The sequence below is a fragment of the Heptranchias perlo genome, chromosome 22 (assembly GCF_035084215.1).
Source record: "Heptranchias perlo isolate sHepPer1 chromosome 22, sHepPer1.hap1, whole genome shotgun sequence".
Classification (NCBI taxonomy): Eukaryota; Metazoa; Chordata; class Chondrichthyes; order Hexanchiformes; family Hexanchidae; genus Heptranchias; species Heptranchias perlo.
In genome coordinates, this window is record NC_090346.1 from 8,242,398 (window position 1) to 8,259,245 (window position 16,848).

Consider the following 16,848-nt stretch of genomic DNA (forward strand, 5'->3'; position numbering starts at 1 on the left):
CCTTGCAATGAAGGCTAACATGCCAGCCAGTTCTGTCTCCAGGCTGCCTTTAACACAAACTAAGGAAATCTCAGATTGTGGATGCTTAATCCAAATGGTTGGCTACAATACAAATAGTCGTTACTATTAAATTGATTAAGAACATTTTGCATTAAATATTCAGCTGAAACTAATTTTTCATTTCATACACGTAAAGAAGATTTAGTGGAACTGTGGGATACTCCCAGAAATGAAATAATTTTTTGTAAACCATTATCCCATTGTTTACTAAGGTGTGAAGACTTAACGTTTGGTTTGCTTTTATCGGTACATGCCATTACACAAGTCAGGATAACGGAATTAAGCCACTAACTATGGGTGCTTTGACATTTAACATTTCAGATGTGCACGCTAATTCAACTCCCTCACATCACTGGGCTCAGTAACTCCTCCAAGGTGAGCAATATGAACAAAAATTCCCATAGTGAACATTTTACTAGGCATACAATTTTAAGAACTTATTTGATAACTGTTGCACATTAGTTATGTTTGCTGATTTGAGAGCTGCTAGGGCATTCCATTTTTAAAAAATGAGAAACTAGGCTCTCTCTAATTACCAAGGCTGAAAAGAACAAGACACAAAAGCCTAAGGAGTTAACTATTTATTCAAAATAAAGACAGATACACAAAGCATTTTTTTAAAAAAACTTTATTAATGCATTGTATCAAGTCAACATTTTCCTTATTGTATAGACAGAGTGAAATATGAAACACAACATTCTATTGTAGCACAAACGTTGAGGAAAAATCTTACGGTTTAAAAAGAAATTAGACAAGAAAATTGAATCAGTAGGATTGTTGGACATGTTACAGCAAATCTGTAGAGCCCAGGGACTGAAGTGAAAATCTCTGCTTGATGATGCAATGTTTTCTTTAACGGGTCATGTGGAGGATGGCAAATTCTTTTGTAAATCTGAGTTTTAATGTCTGAACTGCTTTGTTCATCAGTGAGACATTTGGAAATTTATGGTCACCTGAATCAGTTCTACAATACCACATTAGTCAAGGAACTGTAATCGTAGCATTTGAATAACTGTGATTCACAGCATTAAAAAACTGCTCGAGGTTCAAAAAGGTTGCTCATCCATGATGATTCTGGTTAAAGCCAATACTAATATGAAACCAAGCACAGGGGTGATGTGATGGGTGAACGGAACTTGGTGGGAGTTAGGAAATGGGCACCAGCACAAACTCCAAGGGCCAAATTGCCCTTTGAAATGAGAGTGATTAATTCAACAGCAGACGATCAGTAGTTAAAATCAGTGCATTAAAATGTTATAGATTTTAACATTAAATGATACTAATTACACAGATCAGTGCAAGTTCCCAGTGTTATTTTAGCAAGCTTTCTAGCACATCAAGAATACAATAATTTGCTAAGTACATCCTACAAAAGACACTACATTAGTAGTGATCCAGCTCTTCTCTGATCATCTGAAAAAGGCAGAGCCAAGACATTGTTGGCCACCTGTGCTGTACTTCTGAGACTAGGTGATGAAATGTGGCTCATCTACATTCCTTTTTCTGCCCACTTTTGTCCAACTTTCATCTCACCGCACATTCCAATTTCAACGAGGATAGTTGGGGAGGGGTAAGCTAGAAAAGGGGGGGGGGAATGGGAACAGGTGATGGAAGCCAAGCCCAGGCAAATACATTTCTTTAAAGAATACCTTGGAAACGCAGCAAAGAAACTGGTCTTGATCAGATAGCTGGGGTCTCACTTCATGGGAAGAATTACAGGACTATGGAATTCTTCCTCCCCTCACTATGATTACTCATGGAGATAGCCATTGTGGGACATTTCCTGGAATATTTATTTAAAGCTGTACATTCCTGTTGTGTATTGAAGTTCCACATCTCGAAGACTGTGGCTTCTTCTATAAGGATCCTTCCTTTGGAACACTGCAGCATGTGTTGCTTTTCTTACTTCTCTTCCTCCCTCTAGTGTCCAGAGACTGCTGGGCAAATGCAAATGCAATAAAAAAAATCAAAGCCTCAAGAATGGGCAAATCACCAACTTTAGATTAGAGCATCCCCAAGAAAGAAAAAGTCAAGACAATTTTAGAATGATTAGTTTACAAAGAATTATAGATTCAAATAAAACAAAAATTGAGTGGGAAAAACATGTGCTCAAACAGGATTAAGAGATTGTAGTTTAGAAAAATGCAAAGTTGGGGGATGTGAAAAGTGTAGTTCCTTTCAAAGTTGCATCACAATTTTATTGAAACATTTGTCAACTAAGCCTCATTATAACAGATTTCTCCCCATCACGATCACCCACCATTTGCTGGGATACAATTCAAAGGGTATCCTCTGGTACCTCACCCAAACTGCCCACTCTCCATGTGAGCTTACAGCCAATTTCAATAACCGATTCAACCATGGACCTGATGTCCAAATATGTTCAAATTCCTGCAAGAGTTACTGCTATTGGAAGCAGGAACCGTGGCTGATTTTTCTCCTCCCCATGGCCGACTGCTGGCCTGACTGAGATCAGCTAACTCAAATCAAGCTTGGAATCTTTATAGTCTGTGTACTACCTCCATCTACAATGCCATTGCTGAAGTTCTATTACAAACTGATTTGAGCAGCACATTTCAGGGATCATCTTTTCAAGGCTTGAGTTCCTTTAAGGTATACATAAAGCTCCAGCTAAGACCGGAGAAAAAATTATTGCAATGGGAGTCTTTGTTATAATGAGGTTGGCTATATTTTTTTTCCTCAGCAACAACTTGACAAAAACAGTTACAAGTAGCAATGACGTAAACCTAAATCAACAAGTATGTCAAATAATTCCTTCTTTGGTCACTAAATACGTGACCACGGCAAGCTTAAGCACTCAATAACATTGTTCCTGAATGGGTAGAATTGATGACCGGAGGCTTTGAAGGACTTGGAAGTGATAAGACTGCTGTGCCCAAAACATGCTAAAGATTTTCAGTGAACTTTGGTACATTAACATTGTAGGTCTCCTCCACAAACTGGTGACTAGAAACAGCTACAAGAATTTGTATACACAACTTGCTGTAAGCAGATGCAAGACGCTTGGGGGTGGGGGGGGGGGGGGTGTGGGGGGGGGGGTGTGTGGAGAGATATTAGATGGTCATAAAGCAATCACCTCCTGCACACCACCTCCTCACTGCCAGTTCAGGAGAGTGTGAAACAAGTCATTTTCCTAATCTTTTGTTCAGAAAAATTATTCCCTTATGCACCAAAAGGAGAGGAAGAAAATGAATAAACACTGCACCCATACTATATAAGCCTGAAAACCTGATGGGAGCTGGTGCTTTGAACGACTAAAATATATCCAGTTCTTCATACAAGCTGAAAATAGTGTTAATGAATTTACTTGCAGAGAGAAAAAATATTTACATGACTCAAATTTTGACTTTTAAACATTAGGAAAAAATGTTTATTCTTTGTTGCGATTTAGATAACTGAACTTTTTTTTAAAAATAGCCCTTAGTGCTATCTTGTAAAATGCAGAATATGGATTACATAACTCAATGGTAATGGCTATTTACTATTACCATGAATATTTCAATCACTGCATATAATCTTTTGCTCAAACTGCATTTGGAGAAAAGTGGTAAAATGCAACATCCTGCTCCACAGTTCAAATTTTCTTTTAAACAATGGCCCAAATTACTTTCAGCAGGTTCAAGAGGAATAAGAAAGCAAATAGGACACAATAATGGCACGTTTGGAAAAATTCTATGCATAGCATCATCAGGCTAGGCAGGGCGATCTTCCTTTGCAGCTTGTGAAATTTTAAAACTGGCTGTGAGCTCTATGAAGTTTCAAAGAAATAAATTTTAAAAATTAAAGAAACTTTTGGGTGAGGGGGACAGAATAAAAGAGGGTGGTGTATTAATGCAAAGGGAAAATGGAACTCTGCTTTTACATAGACAGGTACAGAGTGTAAGGTTAAACCATGTCAGCCAATTTGATTCCAGATCTTTTGTTTAAGATCCTACACATCAATTACAGATCTAGAATAGAAATAGTTTCTTCGGTGATTGTGGATGTCAGCACAATTTGAAAATATAAATAAATTGGAGCGAGATGAACTATGCCTGTGATATTATTCGATGCTGCAAACATATTTAAAAAGATCACAATGACATTGCTTTGGTGTAGTGATACTGCCATCTTTATGATAATGTGAAACAGTTTGGAACGTGTCAATAGACTGCCAAGTGCACTAAAGCCTGGAGGTGCGAAACACCTGCAGAAGGCCATCTCACACTGGTGTCAGTTCCCATAGGGTGCAGTCTAACTTGAATCTCACACAGGCAGCTGAATGGTAACAATGTATTACAAATCTAATCACACACTTAGTATTATTTTTTTTAATATTCTACAGCTTTCTTGTCAGGAGCACTTACCTCCCATTAGTCCTTCTATCCATCACTCATTTTGTGGTTTCGTTCCACGTGATATTATGAAGCTGGACAACAGTTAGATATAATAGTATCAACTGACAAGAGACTCCTCTTGTACATTATAGTGCCATTGTTAATCAATTTCACATTACAGTATATCAATCCAGTGTTTCCTAACCCTAACCCTTACTAACCTGTGATATGTTTTCTTTATCGTGTTATCCCATTTTTATAACAGTCTATTGGAGTTTATAGATACATTGCAACATTCTTGCTTCCAACTAGCTCATCTATTAATACTGAAACAGCCACCTCAAATCTTGTGCTTCAAAATGCATGGATGCCATAACAAGGAAAGCAAACAACAGAACAAGCATGTAGAGATTACTCTTTAATACATATTTTTAATGGTCATTAAAAACCGATGCTGACGGGAGCCCCAGGGCACCTCCCTTGCAGCCCAGGCAGCCATTTTTCATAATGTAAATAACCATGAACAGAAACAGAAAAATCAAAGAAACACAAAAAGAGAGTGCGCGTTTTGTTTTTAAAAAACTTTCAAACTTAGCCCATCAACAACCCTCAATTACATTAAAATCACATTCAGATTGCTGTTAATAATAAAAGCAGTATGGCTCCTCTTTCTTTAGCCTGATTAAACAAACATCCAGAATAAAATGCAAATATATCCATGGAAACAGTTTTTCTTTACGGTTTACTTGTTCATAAATCCTTTGTATACTGAATTCAAACATGATTCCATTGCTGATGAATAAGTGCCAAACTGCCTCAGTGGGATCCTGTGACAGCCAGTAGTGTCTACCCTGCACTGACCATCCATGTGCAGGTGGTCACTGTCCAATATTAATGCTGTTTTGTTGCATACAATTCCACAGTCCCACACCTTCTGAGGTGCCACGAAAGCAAAAACCATCAGTGCTGAAGGCTACCAACGTCAAAGCGGATTTCCTCATTTTAAAAAAAAAATTGCAAAGATGGGAGTAAAATCTAAAACAGTTCAAAATATTCAGTCTATACAAGTTAAAAGAAGAACATTTCATGAATTACTTGCACAAGCCCTTTACATACAAAGCATAATTGGGAATGTGCTTCCTCAATAACTGAATGGGAAAGGGAAGCAGAGTGTCGTTACATGGAATCCTTTGGACATACCCAAAAGAAATTAGAAATCTCTATAACCCAATATTTTCATGAGCTAGGGACAAAACCCTTATTTACCCAATTTGACACAAGCTCTGTTCTGGTACCTTCAATCCAATGACCTGCTTAGCTGTTTCCCACAATGCAAGGAAAGCTATGTGGACCTGCATCGTACAAGTTTTATCATACAAACTCTGGGATATTACCAAAAAAAACTCAGGGCAAGAAATGCTACTATATGATCCAAGTGGCTATTCAGAGTAAGTTCACATACTCCACCCCATCAAATAATTATGGTACAAAATATATGAATTTTTGAGACTCAAGAGGCTGTTCCACATATTTAACCTCTACATTCAGCTCTAATATTTTATACCATGTGGAAGAATTGCCCTGGTTGCTATGTGCAGCATCATAAATGCATTCAATTGGAGCAGGTTTACAATTTTACTATGCATAACCAGGCCACTTCTTCCCTCCCAAATGGGTTGTTTCATCGATATTATGCCCCTCTGCCCTCCCCCAACCAGTTTTCTCTGCACTTCTCCTGAAGGCACTAACTCATACTAGGACATGGTTCCACAAGTCTTGGCTGCTCTCCAGTAGCCCGCCCATTCTTCATGCATGAGCCAAGAAGGTGATTGCTGACAGGTTACTTTACGGCGCGGAGCATCGCAGCAGAACCCAATCCTGTTGTCACCCAAAATAACACAGACATGCACACACACTTCTCAGTCCAGGTCACTGGAAAGTGATCAGGAGGCCTCGCTGATGATTCAGTATCATACTACGAGGTTCATTCACCCACCAAGTCTTTGGGAAAGATGGAACCCACACTTTAAAAATTTCAGATACAGATGGCTCTGTTGTGTACCTGCAACATCATGTCGCTTTTATGAATGTGCAATGTATCAACCATACAATGCTGATATATTTCAAATTACAAGTTATAATGATGGATACGGATGTACACGGGTATTATGAATGTTCTGCAACCCTGGAGGCTTACATAGGTTCTGTATATCTATACTCATTCTTTTGTTAAAAGGGACACCATACATAGAAGTGCTTGCCTTTAATCAATTACTTGTAGCAGCTATACTGAAACAGCTTTAGTCTTCAACTGATCAATCACCACTCTTTTTTGAGTGGCAAGATGAATAGGGAAAGAAGATAAACAGTACTCGATTCTATTTTTCTGATTTAAAAACTTGAGAGAATTTTGTTTAAAAAGGAAAAGAAAGGGATTTTTTCCTTAAAATACTGTCAATTCATGTAGATTCAGTTGTATGAATTGCCAAAAACATAAATGATTGGTGGGTTGTGGGCAAGAAGAGGCAGGGAAGAGAGATTAACATAGCTAATACTAACTTGATGACAATGTATCTGTTGAAATAATGATCAGGTTGCATTTGATCACTATGATCAAAAGGTTAAGACATAGTTGCCGTATTGAGTTACTTGTGGCCACCTAGCTTCTCTTTTTTTCTGTTACTATGTAACTTTCAGCACAGGAAATGAGCGGTAGAGCAAACATTTTATTCAGCATTCTTCATTCCAGTCTACTAATACAAACAATCCACCATGACTGTAAATTTTCAGTTAGAAACCCAAAGAGGTTCTACCCAAAACATTGACCTCTCTTTCCTCTTTTTAGATGCTGTCTGACTACATTTCTAGCATTTCCTGCTATAATTTTCAGATTTGCGCTTATTACACTATAATTGAGCTTGACCATTAGCATTCATCCAGTTAAATGTTTCTCAACAATTTGGCGAAAGATAGTAATTCAACTGTTTTCTTTAAGGAATAGGTGATAAAACGTGTTGCTTATATTTTGGAGTGTGAGGGATGTGAAAGAGGAAGAACGAATCACCATAAAATTACTCTCAAGAGTGCAGAACACTCAGGGAGACCAGAAAAATTCAGCAATACTGAACTCCCAGGCATGAGTTGGTGATAGGGCTATTGCCCCGATTCTCCAATCAGTGCTCGAGTCTAGTGAGGTTACGCTCAGAGTGCAGCCTGCCTGAATTTGCCCAATAATCTGGTCATAAGACAGGAAGCATCAACAGACCCAAGCTACTTTTAAGCAGCTTATAGCAGTTGATTATAGAGAAGCAGAAGACTAGGAGTTGATCATCCAGCTGCCATCTAAGGTCCATAGCATAGGCTAATATGGAGAGAAATACACGTTATTGAGAGATAGATAATGCATGCTGCTATTTGTTATGTATGGAATACACAAGAGGGAGCAGTAGCGCCCTGAAAAGCAGTGCCCCGTGGGATATGTTGCCCGATGTCATTTATATTCTTTATACTTTAAACAATGGCTCCAAAAAGCTGTATCCTTTTTATATCATGTTTTAAAGTAAAAAGTAATTTATAATAATTTGTAAGGAAAGCTTTTTCTATTTTTAAGTAATGGAATTGGGTCAGAAGCTGTACACACTGCATAAGTGTCAAATATGAGTGTACAATGGTGTAAATAAAATTAGCACTTTTAGTTCATAACCGTCTTCCAAAAGGTTTTGAAACAAATCTTCCGTCAAGTTTAAAAAAAAGCTTATAATTTTGTAGAGAACAAATCAGGATTAAAGGAATGTGGTTCACTCACAATATAGTCAAACCTTAATAAAGTTCAGTATGGGGGGGGGAGGGGATTTCCTGTCATATGTGCAACATAATTTGCATAGCGCATAAAGGGAATCCTCCTTCTTGATCTCGTGCCTCTATGTTAATATACAAAAGGTTAACAGTCCCCTTCTGCTTGCCTCCACAACATTGTCATATGGCAGCTTATTAAAGAATCTACCAATGCAGCAGCCAGTAAAATAAAAACTAGTGACGTGCAAAACTCGTCAACTTCTCTAGAACCTCACCTGAAGTTGTAAGTAAGTAGAAAGTTCTTTGAAGACAAAAACTATTGATTACATTCCCTCACAATACTGAAGAAGGTGGAATTAAATTTTAACTGACTACTCAATCCAGCATCCGATCTTTACACTTGGGCACTGGGTATGTCACCAGCCCTCTCAATCAAACGATTTACAAATTCAAATCGAAGTGACATTGTGTCCACAGCCAACACTGTTGCAACCACCCTGCCTCCCCCACACACCAGCCAATGAAGAAATCACACCTTTTCTGCATCATCCATAATAACTTCTGTCCATTTTTTTAAAAATCCAAGCAGCTAGTCAGAACTGTACATTAAAAAGCAGCAGTAAATACAATAAGCAGCAGAACTGGGAGAAATCACAAGATTGGAGGCTATTTTCCTGTTGTGCTTTCTACCCTGCCTTATTCAAACTGAGATTAAGTGTAACTGGATATTGCAGCAATGCCTGGAATAATTAAGTTATTCCATCCCCTTAGTGCTATGTGAAAAGCCCAAACTTAACAGGTTATTAGTCAGCTTTTTGTTTTTAATATTTAAAGAAACGTATCCATCACAGGTGTGAGAATCACTGTTAAGGCCAATTATGGAAAACAATCTGACCATTTGCAGATACTTTCCCACTTTGCACACCCATGAGCTACTAAACAAAGAAACCATGAAAACATTTATTTACTTTTACAATTTGTTTTCCTTCAAAAGTGAAATGCAAATATTTAAATATGTGGGGGTTTTTTTTAGAAAAATACTATGAAAAAGATTCTTCAAAGAAAGGTTTATCCATAATTACACAATGTAGTATGACACAATATTAAATGCTCCATGGGGACCCACAAAGTGAGCAAAACAGATTAGAACATGGCATATTAAAAACCCTATAGTTAAATGACCACAAAAAAGATAGTTATAGTGACCAGCAGATAACTTTTTAACAACCAATTTGGCATAGGCTGCTTCTGGACCCCTTTGGATGGCAATTTCTATACTAACTAGCATTTTGAAAAATTATATTTTCTTTACACACTACAATTAGGCAACAATGTCCCTAAAATTGGTATAATTCATTTAATTATATGCTATCAAAAAAAGTTGCACAATTTTAAAATTTGCAGTTTTAATTCTTACTGAGTTCCTACCAAATTTCAATACTACGGTACAAAATGGGTTTAAAAATAAAACTGCAAACATGTAGAAAAACATCAAATAGTCTAACTTTATTTCTATTTAGCTGTCATACACTTATAATAAACTGAATAGCACAGGATGAGGCAGTGATTTCATTGGGAGAAAGGACTGATGTAATTGATTCACCAATTCTAACATTTAATTTGTTTGGCTTTCCAAGCAAGAAACCAAGGGTGACTGCACTGCTCAACTAGACATTATCCTTAGTCTGATGTATATCAGTTGTCCAAGATATTAGAGAGTCTCCTATCCAACAGTTGCATTCAAAAAAATGTAAAAGTAAAAATTTTAAGTTATACATTTCTTCCAACGTATACATTGCAGTAAAACTATTGTATCCCAATTGTCAGAGGATTTTCCTAGAATGGGGAACTAAGTTGACCGAGCTCTAACGAAGGGTCTGCACCCAAAAAGTTCATTTATATTCTCCCTTTTCAGATGCTGATGCAGCTGCTGTGTATTTCCAGCATTTTCTGTTTTTATTTCTGAACTAAAAAGTGAAGAGTTATTTTTCTGTCGAATCCAAAGAAGCAAGCTAATAGTTGAAACATGCAGAACAACTAATGTTAGACCCCATTTCCTCAATTTCAATTTCTACTCTAAACACACTGCAACTACTGATCTACTTCAGCGGGTTAAGTCTACCCAGGTGACTGGCTAGGAAGCATATAGAAGTGTTCCCCTACCATTATACCTTGCTCTTAGCAGCATATAGCTTATCATCGCTAATTTAAGCAAGAACTGCACTATGTATTTTTTTTTAAAAGGCAGTTTTCGATAATTTACTCACAAGCTCATTGCTCCATTATGCTTTTCTCACCATAAATCGATTATGAGGTATTCCTGAGATATTTCATTGTCATGGTACTGCGATTTTCCACCACAAAGTAGACATTCCTTCTGCTTATGGTGCCTGCTGGCAATGCATGGCTAGCGGACAGCTGTACTAGTAAATACAAATGATCACAAGCTTGACAAATCATCAAGAGTATTTGACTGCAACGCACTTTTCTTTCACTTATCCACTGGGTCATGTTATCCCATCAGAAGTTAGAGAACAGGGATACCAACCAGCAGTATGAAAACTGCAATATTACACAATGTATTTGCAATGTTGAATCAACGCATGATGACAAAAGCACAGATGACTAACAGCAAACAGACCATTAAAATTTTACCATTTTGACACTGGACAAAGCTCATTTACATTTTTCTGGGCTTTGTTAATATTCACGGATACTTATCTACATTAAAACTCTTACATTTGCTGAAGTTATTTAGCCACAATGCTAATACTGCATGAGCTGCCATATTTGATTGAACCATTTTAAAGTTTTATCAAAACAATGAAAGGGTGCATTTGTGACGTCACACACACACTCTCTAAAAGCCTTTCAGAATGTGCGGTAATTACTATTGTAACACAACTTTCCAACAAAAGTCAGACTGTCAGTTAGTTCAGTACTTCATTAAATTGAACAGTATATGGGAAAAATGCAGTCAATATTGAAAGAACGTCTCAAGAGCTTGCAGCTGATAAAAAAAAAATCAGGTCAAGCGTTCGACTACAATTCCATTTTGACAGTGGCCCTGAAAATCCATGGGCGGCGGGGAAGTGAGGGGGAGGCATACTTGGCCACAGTCTCTGCCGCTGAACCCACCGAAGTTCACAGGGCCACAAGGTGTGGGCCTTCAGCTGGTTGGCGGCACATCAGTGTTCCCCACCAAATAAGCCAGAAACACCAGTCAAAACTTGCTGGACAGGTGGGGGTCAGTGGTGAAGGGGGAAGAACAGACTGCTCCCTGTGTCGGGAGAAGCTTGCAATATTAACGGGTGGGAAAAAAAAACCCTCCCCACCCTGGTCATCTTCGAAGGTCCAGGCCTCGATCCCCACCTCCACCATGTCAATTAAGAATTGCTGACGAGACCAGATGTGCCTCCAATTATGCTATACAGGGTCCCAACTGAGGGCCAAGGAGCAGGAACTCCCAACATAGGGACTCCGCACATCAATTGCCTTGTAAGGGCAGGCGGAGGCTTTGCCCCCACAAGATCATCCTGGAACCATCGGCACAAGGCAGGGACCTGTCAGACTCCTGCTAAAGATACAGGGGCCGGGGTGGGGGGAGGGAGGCTGCTGGAATGGATTTTCAGCTCAAATACGTTTCAAATCAGTTAGAAAATGTCATTTTTTAAAAAGAAAATCACACCAACAGTTTTACAACTCAAACTGTTTGTGTGGTTCGCAGAAACAACTTAGAATTTGAATTTTAAAATATTTATATAAAATTAAACCCAGCTTGGATGATCATAGGTAGCACTAATATTTAGGACTGATTTATCTAAAGGTTTTGATAGCAAAGGCAACTGATGGTTCAGTGAAGATATTAACAACTTCTGTCATAGATGCAAGAATAGAAACAGTTCTAAATTCAATCATACCGAATCAAAAACATACAACTCTCTCTCTATTATAAATTTTATTTTCCTTACATTGTGTACTTCTGGATTCTTTGGATTATTTTAGATAATCTGTTTTACAACAGGATGGTTTGAACACAAAATAAAATTCAACTGATAACATTTCATCTGTAGTATGACACTGGCCCTTCATAAAGATTGACCCCTCTCGCTTTTCCCAATTTATCCAAGAATATATACATGCTTTATCCCACATGCAGAATTAAATCTTTGTGTAACTGTTTTTAGGAAGACAAAAATCAAGCCCTACGTGGTATTTTCAAACTATTTCACTCCATTTAAGCTAGCTCTCAAACAATGTATAAAAGTGCCAATACTGAATTTATCCTTTAAAAATCCATATTATAAATTAGAATACAAAATTTTAAAAATTATTTTTGATGAGATTTGAGATTCTTAAATCTCATTCTTCTCCCTCCTCCTCCTCCTCCTCCTCCTCCTCCCCCCCCCACCCCAACCCATGTTTTGAGATGCTAGGTGCTGTGTTTGTAGTTTAAGTATTTTTGGGAGTGATCTTTGCAGTGAGATTATTAAACATCTTTTTGTGTTTAATACAGAATATGTAAAGTTATAACACAACGCTGCATTTCCAAACAATTGTGCATCACCTATATGTGTTTCATTTTTTAAGGGTATTCTAGATTTGATTGGTTTCAAACACAGGCTAATCATAAAATTTGAGATTTTGCATAATATGGGTGAATCATACTTTGTTGGTAGACAATTGTTTAATAGTTTACAAAATGATAATTGTGCAATATTCTTACTGTAAATTTCCACCTGCAGCATACTTTCTGGTCTGCTCAGGGAATACAAAAGGAGCCGTTAGCTAATTTCCTTACAAGATATAGGATTGCTGCCCCAACTGTCGAAGACCAATATGGTCTGGATCGGGAAAAGCTGTCGACAACAGTGATTGTACTGCACTGCAAGAGCAGCACAGATTTTCTCACAAACTTCTGGTTATTGCAGATTTACAAATTCTAATCAACTTCATTTCATAACAATGTGTGTATTTTGGGGGGGGGGGGGGGGGGGGGAGGGGAGAAGAAGTGTGCTGTGTATGGCCAGAAGAAAAAACTTAATTTCAAGTCCTGCTGAGTCAGTCTTTGCCCTCACCAGACAAATTGTGGTGACAGTCCTCCAACAGGCTTGCATTGTCCAAAGTCAAACAGTGGAATTCACCTTCTGTCCATATGTTTTAACAGCAGTAGCAAATTTAATTTAGAATGTAAACATTCCAATTGAATTGACTGAAAGAACAAACTGAGGAGAAGTCGATTTTGAATACCTTGCATGCTGTGCTAACCAATGCACGGCATGGAGAGAGGAACGATGCCTGGCATAGAAAGCGTTACGATATTAAGTTCATTGCTCTTTTTTGATGGGCTCCAAGTCCAGGTCTGTCAGGTGCTCTTGTGAATAAACAAAAATTAAACACTAAGGAGAAACATTTCACATAAGCTTTTGATTTTTGCCAGAATAATAAGACAGCATTTCTTTCCATCAGCCACCCCATTTGTGGTTTGAAATCCAGCACAAATGAAATGTACATAGCTTTTAAGTAACTATCAATATCAAGTAATCATTCTACAATGTTTGAAAATTATTCTGCAGTGCTATGATTTTACATAACTTTTTTTTAAAAAAAAAAGAACCTAATGACTACCACTGTTACCCTTTTTGATTTTGTATTTCCTATCTAAGTTTATGAGGCAGCTTAGATATAATAGAAAAAACAAACAATCTGAATAATGAATTTTAAAGCCCCCCTACCCCAAATCAAATCTTTTCAGTTCAGTGCTCCGAAACTTCTTCAAATTATTACTTGAAAGTAAGCTGGGAAAGTAGGTCCAGAGGACCTAGATGGAAATTACTAAAAAGTAAATTTAAAGCAGATATCAGAAAAAAATTCTCAAAAGAATAATAAATGTCTGAAATAATCTGCCAGTTGAGGTAATCAAAACATTGAGGTTGCTCAAAATACAGTTGGATGCTATGATGAGAGAATTTGGGTTCCGGAGAGTATGAGCTTCAATGCTCTTTTCACTTCCCTTACTGTTCTCATTCTTCAGGGTCCATGATTTTCAGACTAAAGAAGAGAAATCCTTGGAGAAAGGCCCACCAACATTTACTTCAAATTCAGCAGATACATGTACAGTGGAAAACTGTTAAAACAATGTATAAACAAATATACCACCTTAATGCACGACAAACCTCTGCATATACCAGTAGAACTGGCAACAGGCTCTCGATTCTTAAAAGGCATATTTCTGAAATGCAATATTATTCTGTACAAACACACATTTTAACAGCTTTCCACTGCATCCATCATAAAGCTTTGTTGAACTATTGCATTGCCACATTTGAGTCCCTCTGATGACCACTGCTTCCCTGAAAGCTCAGATGGCCAGTAAATACTGTCTTTTTAAAACCTTCTGTATTTATACAAGCCTCTGACCAAATAGAGGTCGCGATCATTTTAGTTTTCAACTACATGTTTGCTGATATGTGCACATGCCCTTTGCTAATGGCGCAGATGATAACCATGTAACTTGGTTTTAGATATTACATCAAAATGTTAGAAATGTTAGAATGACCAATCTTTAAAAAACTCAATTTCTACTTCATATTTTTATTTCTGCAGTGTGGGGGGCGGGGGGTTGTAATTCATAACTACTCTCAGTACAATTCCAGTCTGCCAAAAAATAACCAATATTTAAACAGTCTTGTGCCAGTCTGAATGCACATGTCTCTGACAGATTATTTTTCCTTCAACAGTATAAACTATCTATATTGATTGTGCTTTTCCAGGAACATTACTAATACCAACACAAATTTAACCAAGATCGATGAATGAGCCACAAAATGGGTCAAATACATATTGGCTGTGATATAATTACACTTGTGTAAAGTAGGTAAAAACAAACTGCTTTAGCTGAAATGTAACTTTAAGAAGGGAGAATAAAGACAAGAAAATTTAGTGGGACAGCACAATCCACTACCCTAAGTTAATAGATGAGCTTGTATATATTACGGAATTCTATTAATGGTTCTGCCATGGTTCTGCCAAGCCCATCTACAAAAAAGAGAGCATGTTGTGATCAATTGGTTCTGAATCAATTTTGTTGTACCCATGTCAACTCTTAACCTATTTGCATACACGAACGTCGGTTTAGAACAGTGACACATAACCCACATTTCTACAGTGATGCACACTGGGAGGCCAGTTCCAGAAAGAATCTGGATCAATTACATATGCTTCATCGGATTTGATTCTGGCTTTAAATTCAGAATGAATCTCATAATGCAAATAGTCTAGTTGTATTTGTGATCATGTTTTTAAAAAAAAACTAATTACCCTTAGATAGCTTGCAGTGTTCAGCTCATGAAATATTGCTAGCTTCAATGATAAAACATTCATATGTCAACGGTTGACGATAGGCCTAGCCTCACTGATCCAAATTACAGCACTGATCTTACCAACCCCCTAAGTTACATAAACAATTAAAACTTTGTTCTGCTAGTCAACTGCGGGTAAAATTATTGGTAGCTCCCACTGCATAGTTTGAAAAAACTTAAAACACCATTGCTAAGTTAGACACGGAGATTTGGTGAGACTAAATTTTCTATTTTAGAGTTTGGGGCCAGCAGGCACTGATAAGAAAGAAAATTTCGGCACAGGAACCAATCTGGTTTGACAATCTTAGGATGAGAGAGTCATCCTTCTGTTATTGACATGAAGTGCAGGGCACCAGCATTACCCCACAATAGGCTGGCTTTAACAGTATTAATTCGTTGTCCAAGTTACCTGGTTACAATGGGGTCCGTGTGGTCTTCCCCAAGTGAGCCACACTGTGGGGATACAGTATACCAAAGTGCAATACACGCAGAGCGAAATGGCTAAATTATGTGGCACTGGGTGAGAACATGAAATGTCTCCACCATAACCTGGGGCAGTAATGTTAGACATCGAATTATTTAATTCTGTTCTTCTGGAAAGACCATGTGCACAAGAAATGGCAAGTCAGCAGTACTCATATGGTTTGTAGCAATTAAATTCATAAGTCAGCACACTTACTGAGTACTATCTCCACATCACCAAGATGTATTCTTGGCAATATCCCATTGCTGTGTCAAGAGGAACTCAAGTCATCTGCTTCCCCCCCGCCAATCCTTTATAACTTTTTTTTTTAAATTAAGGCTTGTAAAACACCAACATAGCCTGAATTATGGAGATGGCTGCATTCTCCACCTCAGCCATCCTTAACCCTACAATCAGCTGTCTTGTTTCCTCATTAAAAACATGAGCTTCAGTTCAAGGTAGGCTTGGTTTTTTTTTTTCTCTTCCATTAGTTTGGCACCTTGGAATTCTGCTTTTTTTTCTGTGGAACACACTTGAGTATATCTTCACCACTGTAATCTGTTTCCTCGATTCCTGTTTGCTTTATTCACTGGCACCCTGCATCTGTGGAGTTGATGTGATCACAGCAAGACCCGTGCCTGATCCAGTTGACTCCTCCATCTTAGGCCGCTTGGCCTCAGGCTCGCCTAGGGACATAGCTGAATGTTGTGATTCTGTGGCAAGATGCTTGCTCACAACTACAGGGGAGGAAGATGTAGCCTGTGCAGCCAGGATCTGTAGTGGGTTAGTTATAGCTGAGGAGGTGAAGAAAATTATAATTAAAAGTTGTGAT

At 37.9% G+C, this 16,848-nt stretch overlaps 1 protein-coding gene across 5 annotated transcripts in view; it reads right to left on the minus strand.

Moving 5' to 3' along the window:
- Positions 1–672: 672 nt before the first annotated feature.
- The window catches only part of foxk1 (forkhead box K1), a 114,743-nt gene continuing 98,567 nt past the window's right edge, over positions 673–16,848 (minus strand). The window contains exons 9-10 of one of the 5 annotated variants that reach the window (XR_010966814.1): positions 16,233–16,810; positions 673–1,994 (exon numbers count right to left, since the gene is read on the minus strand). Coding sequence is in view for 1 of the 5 variants with exons in the window: in XM_068002896.1 (XP_067858997.1) it covers positions 16,599–16,810 (212 nt within the window). In the remaining 4 variants the exon portion in view is untranslated. Of the gene's footprint in view, positions 1,998–4,802; positions 16,811–16,848 lie in introns of those variants that run through there. The other 4 variants (XR_010966813.1, XR_010966812.1, XR_010966811.1 and 1 more) reach the window with 4 other exon arrangements.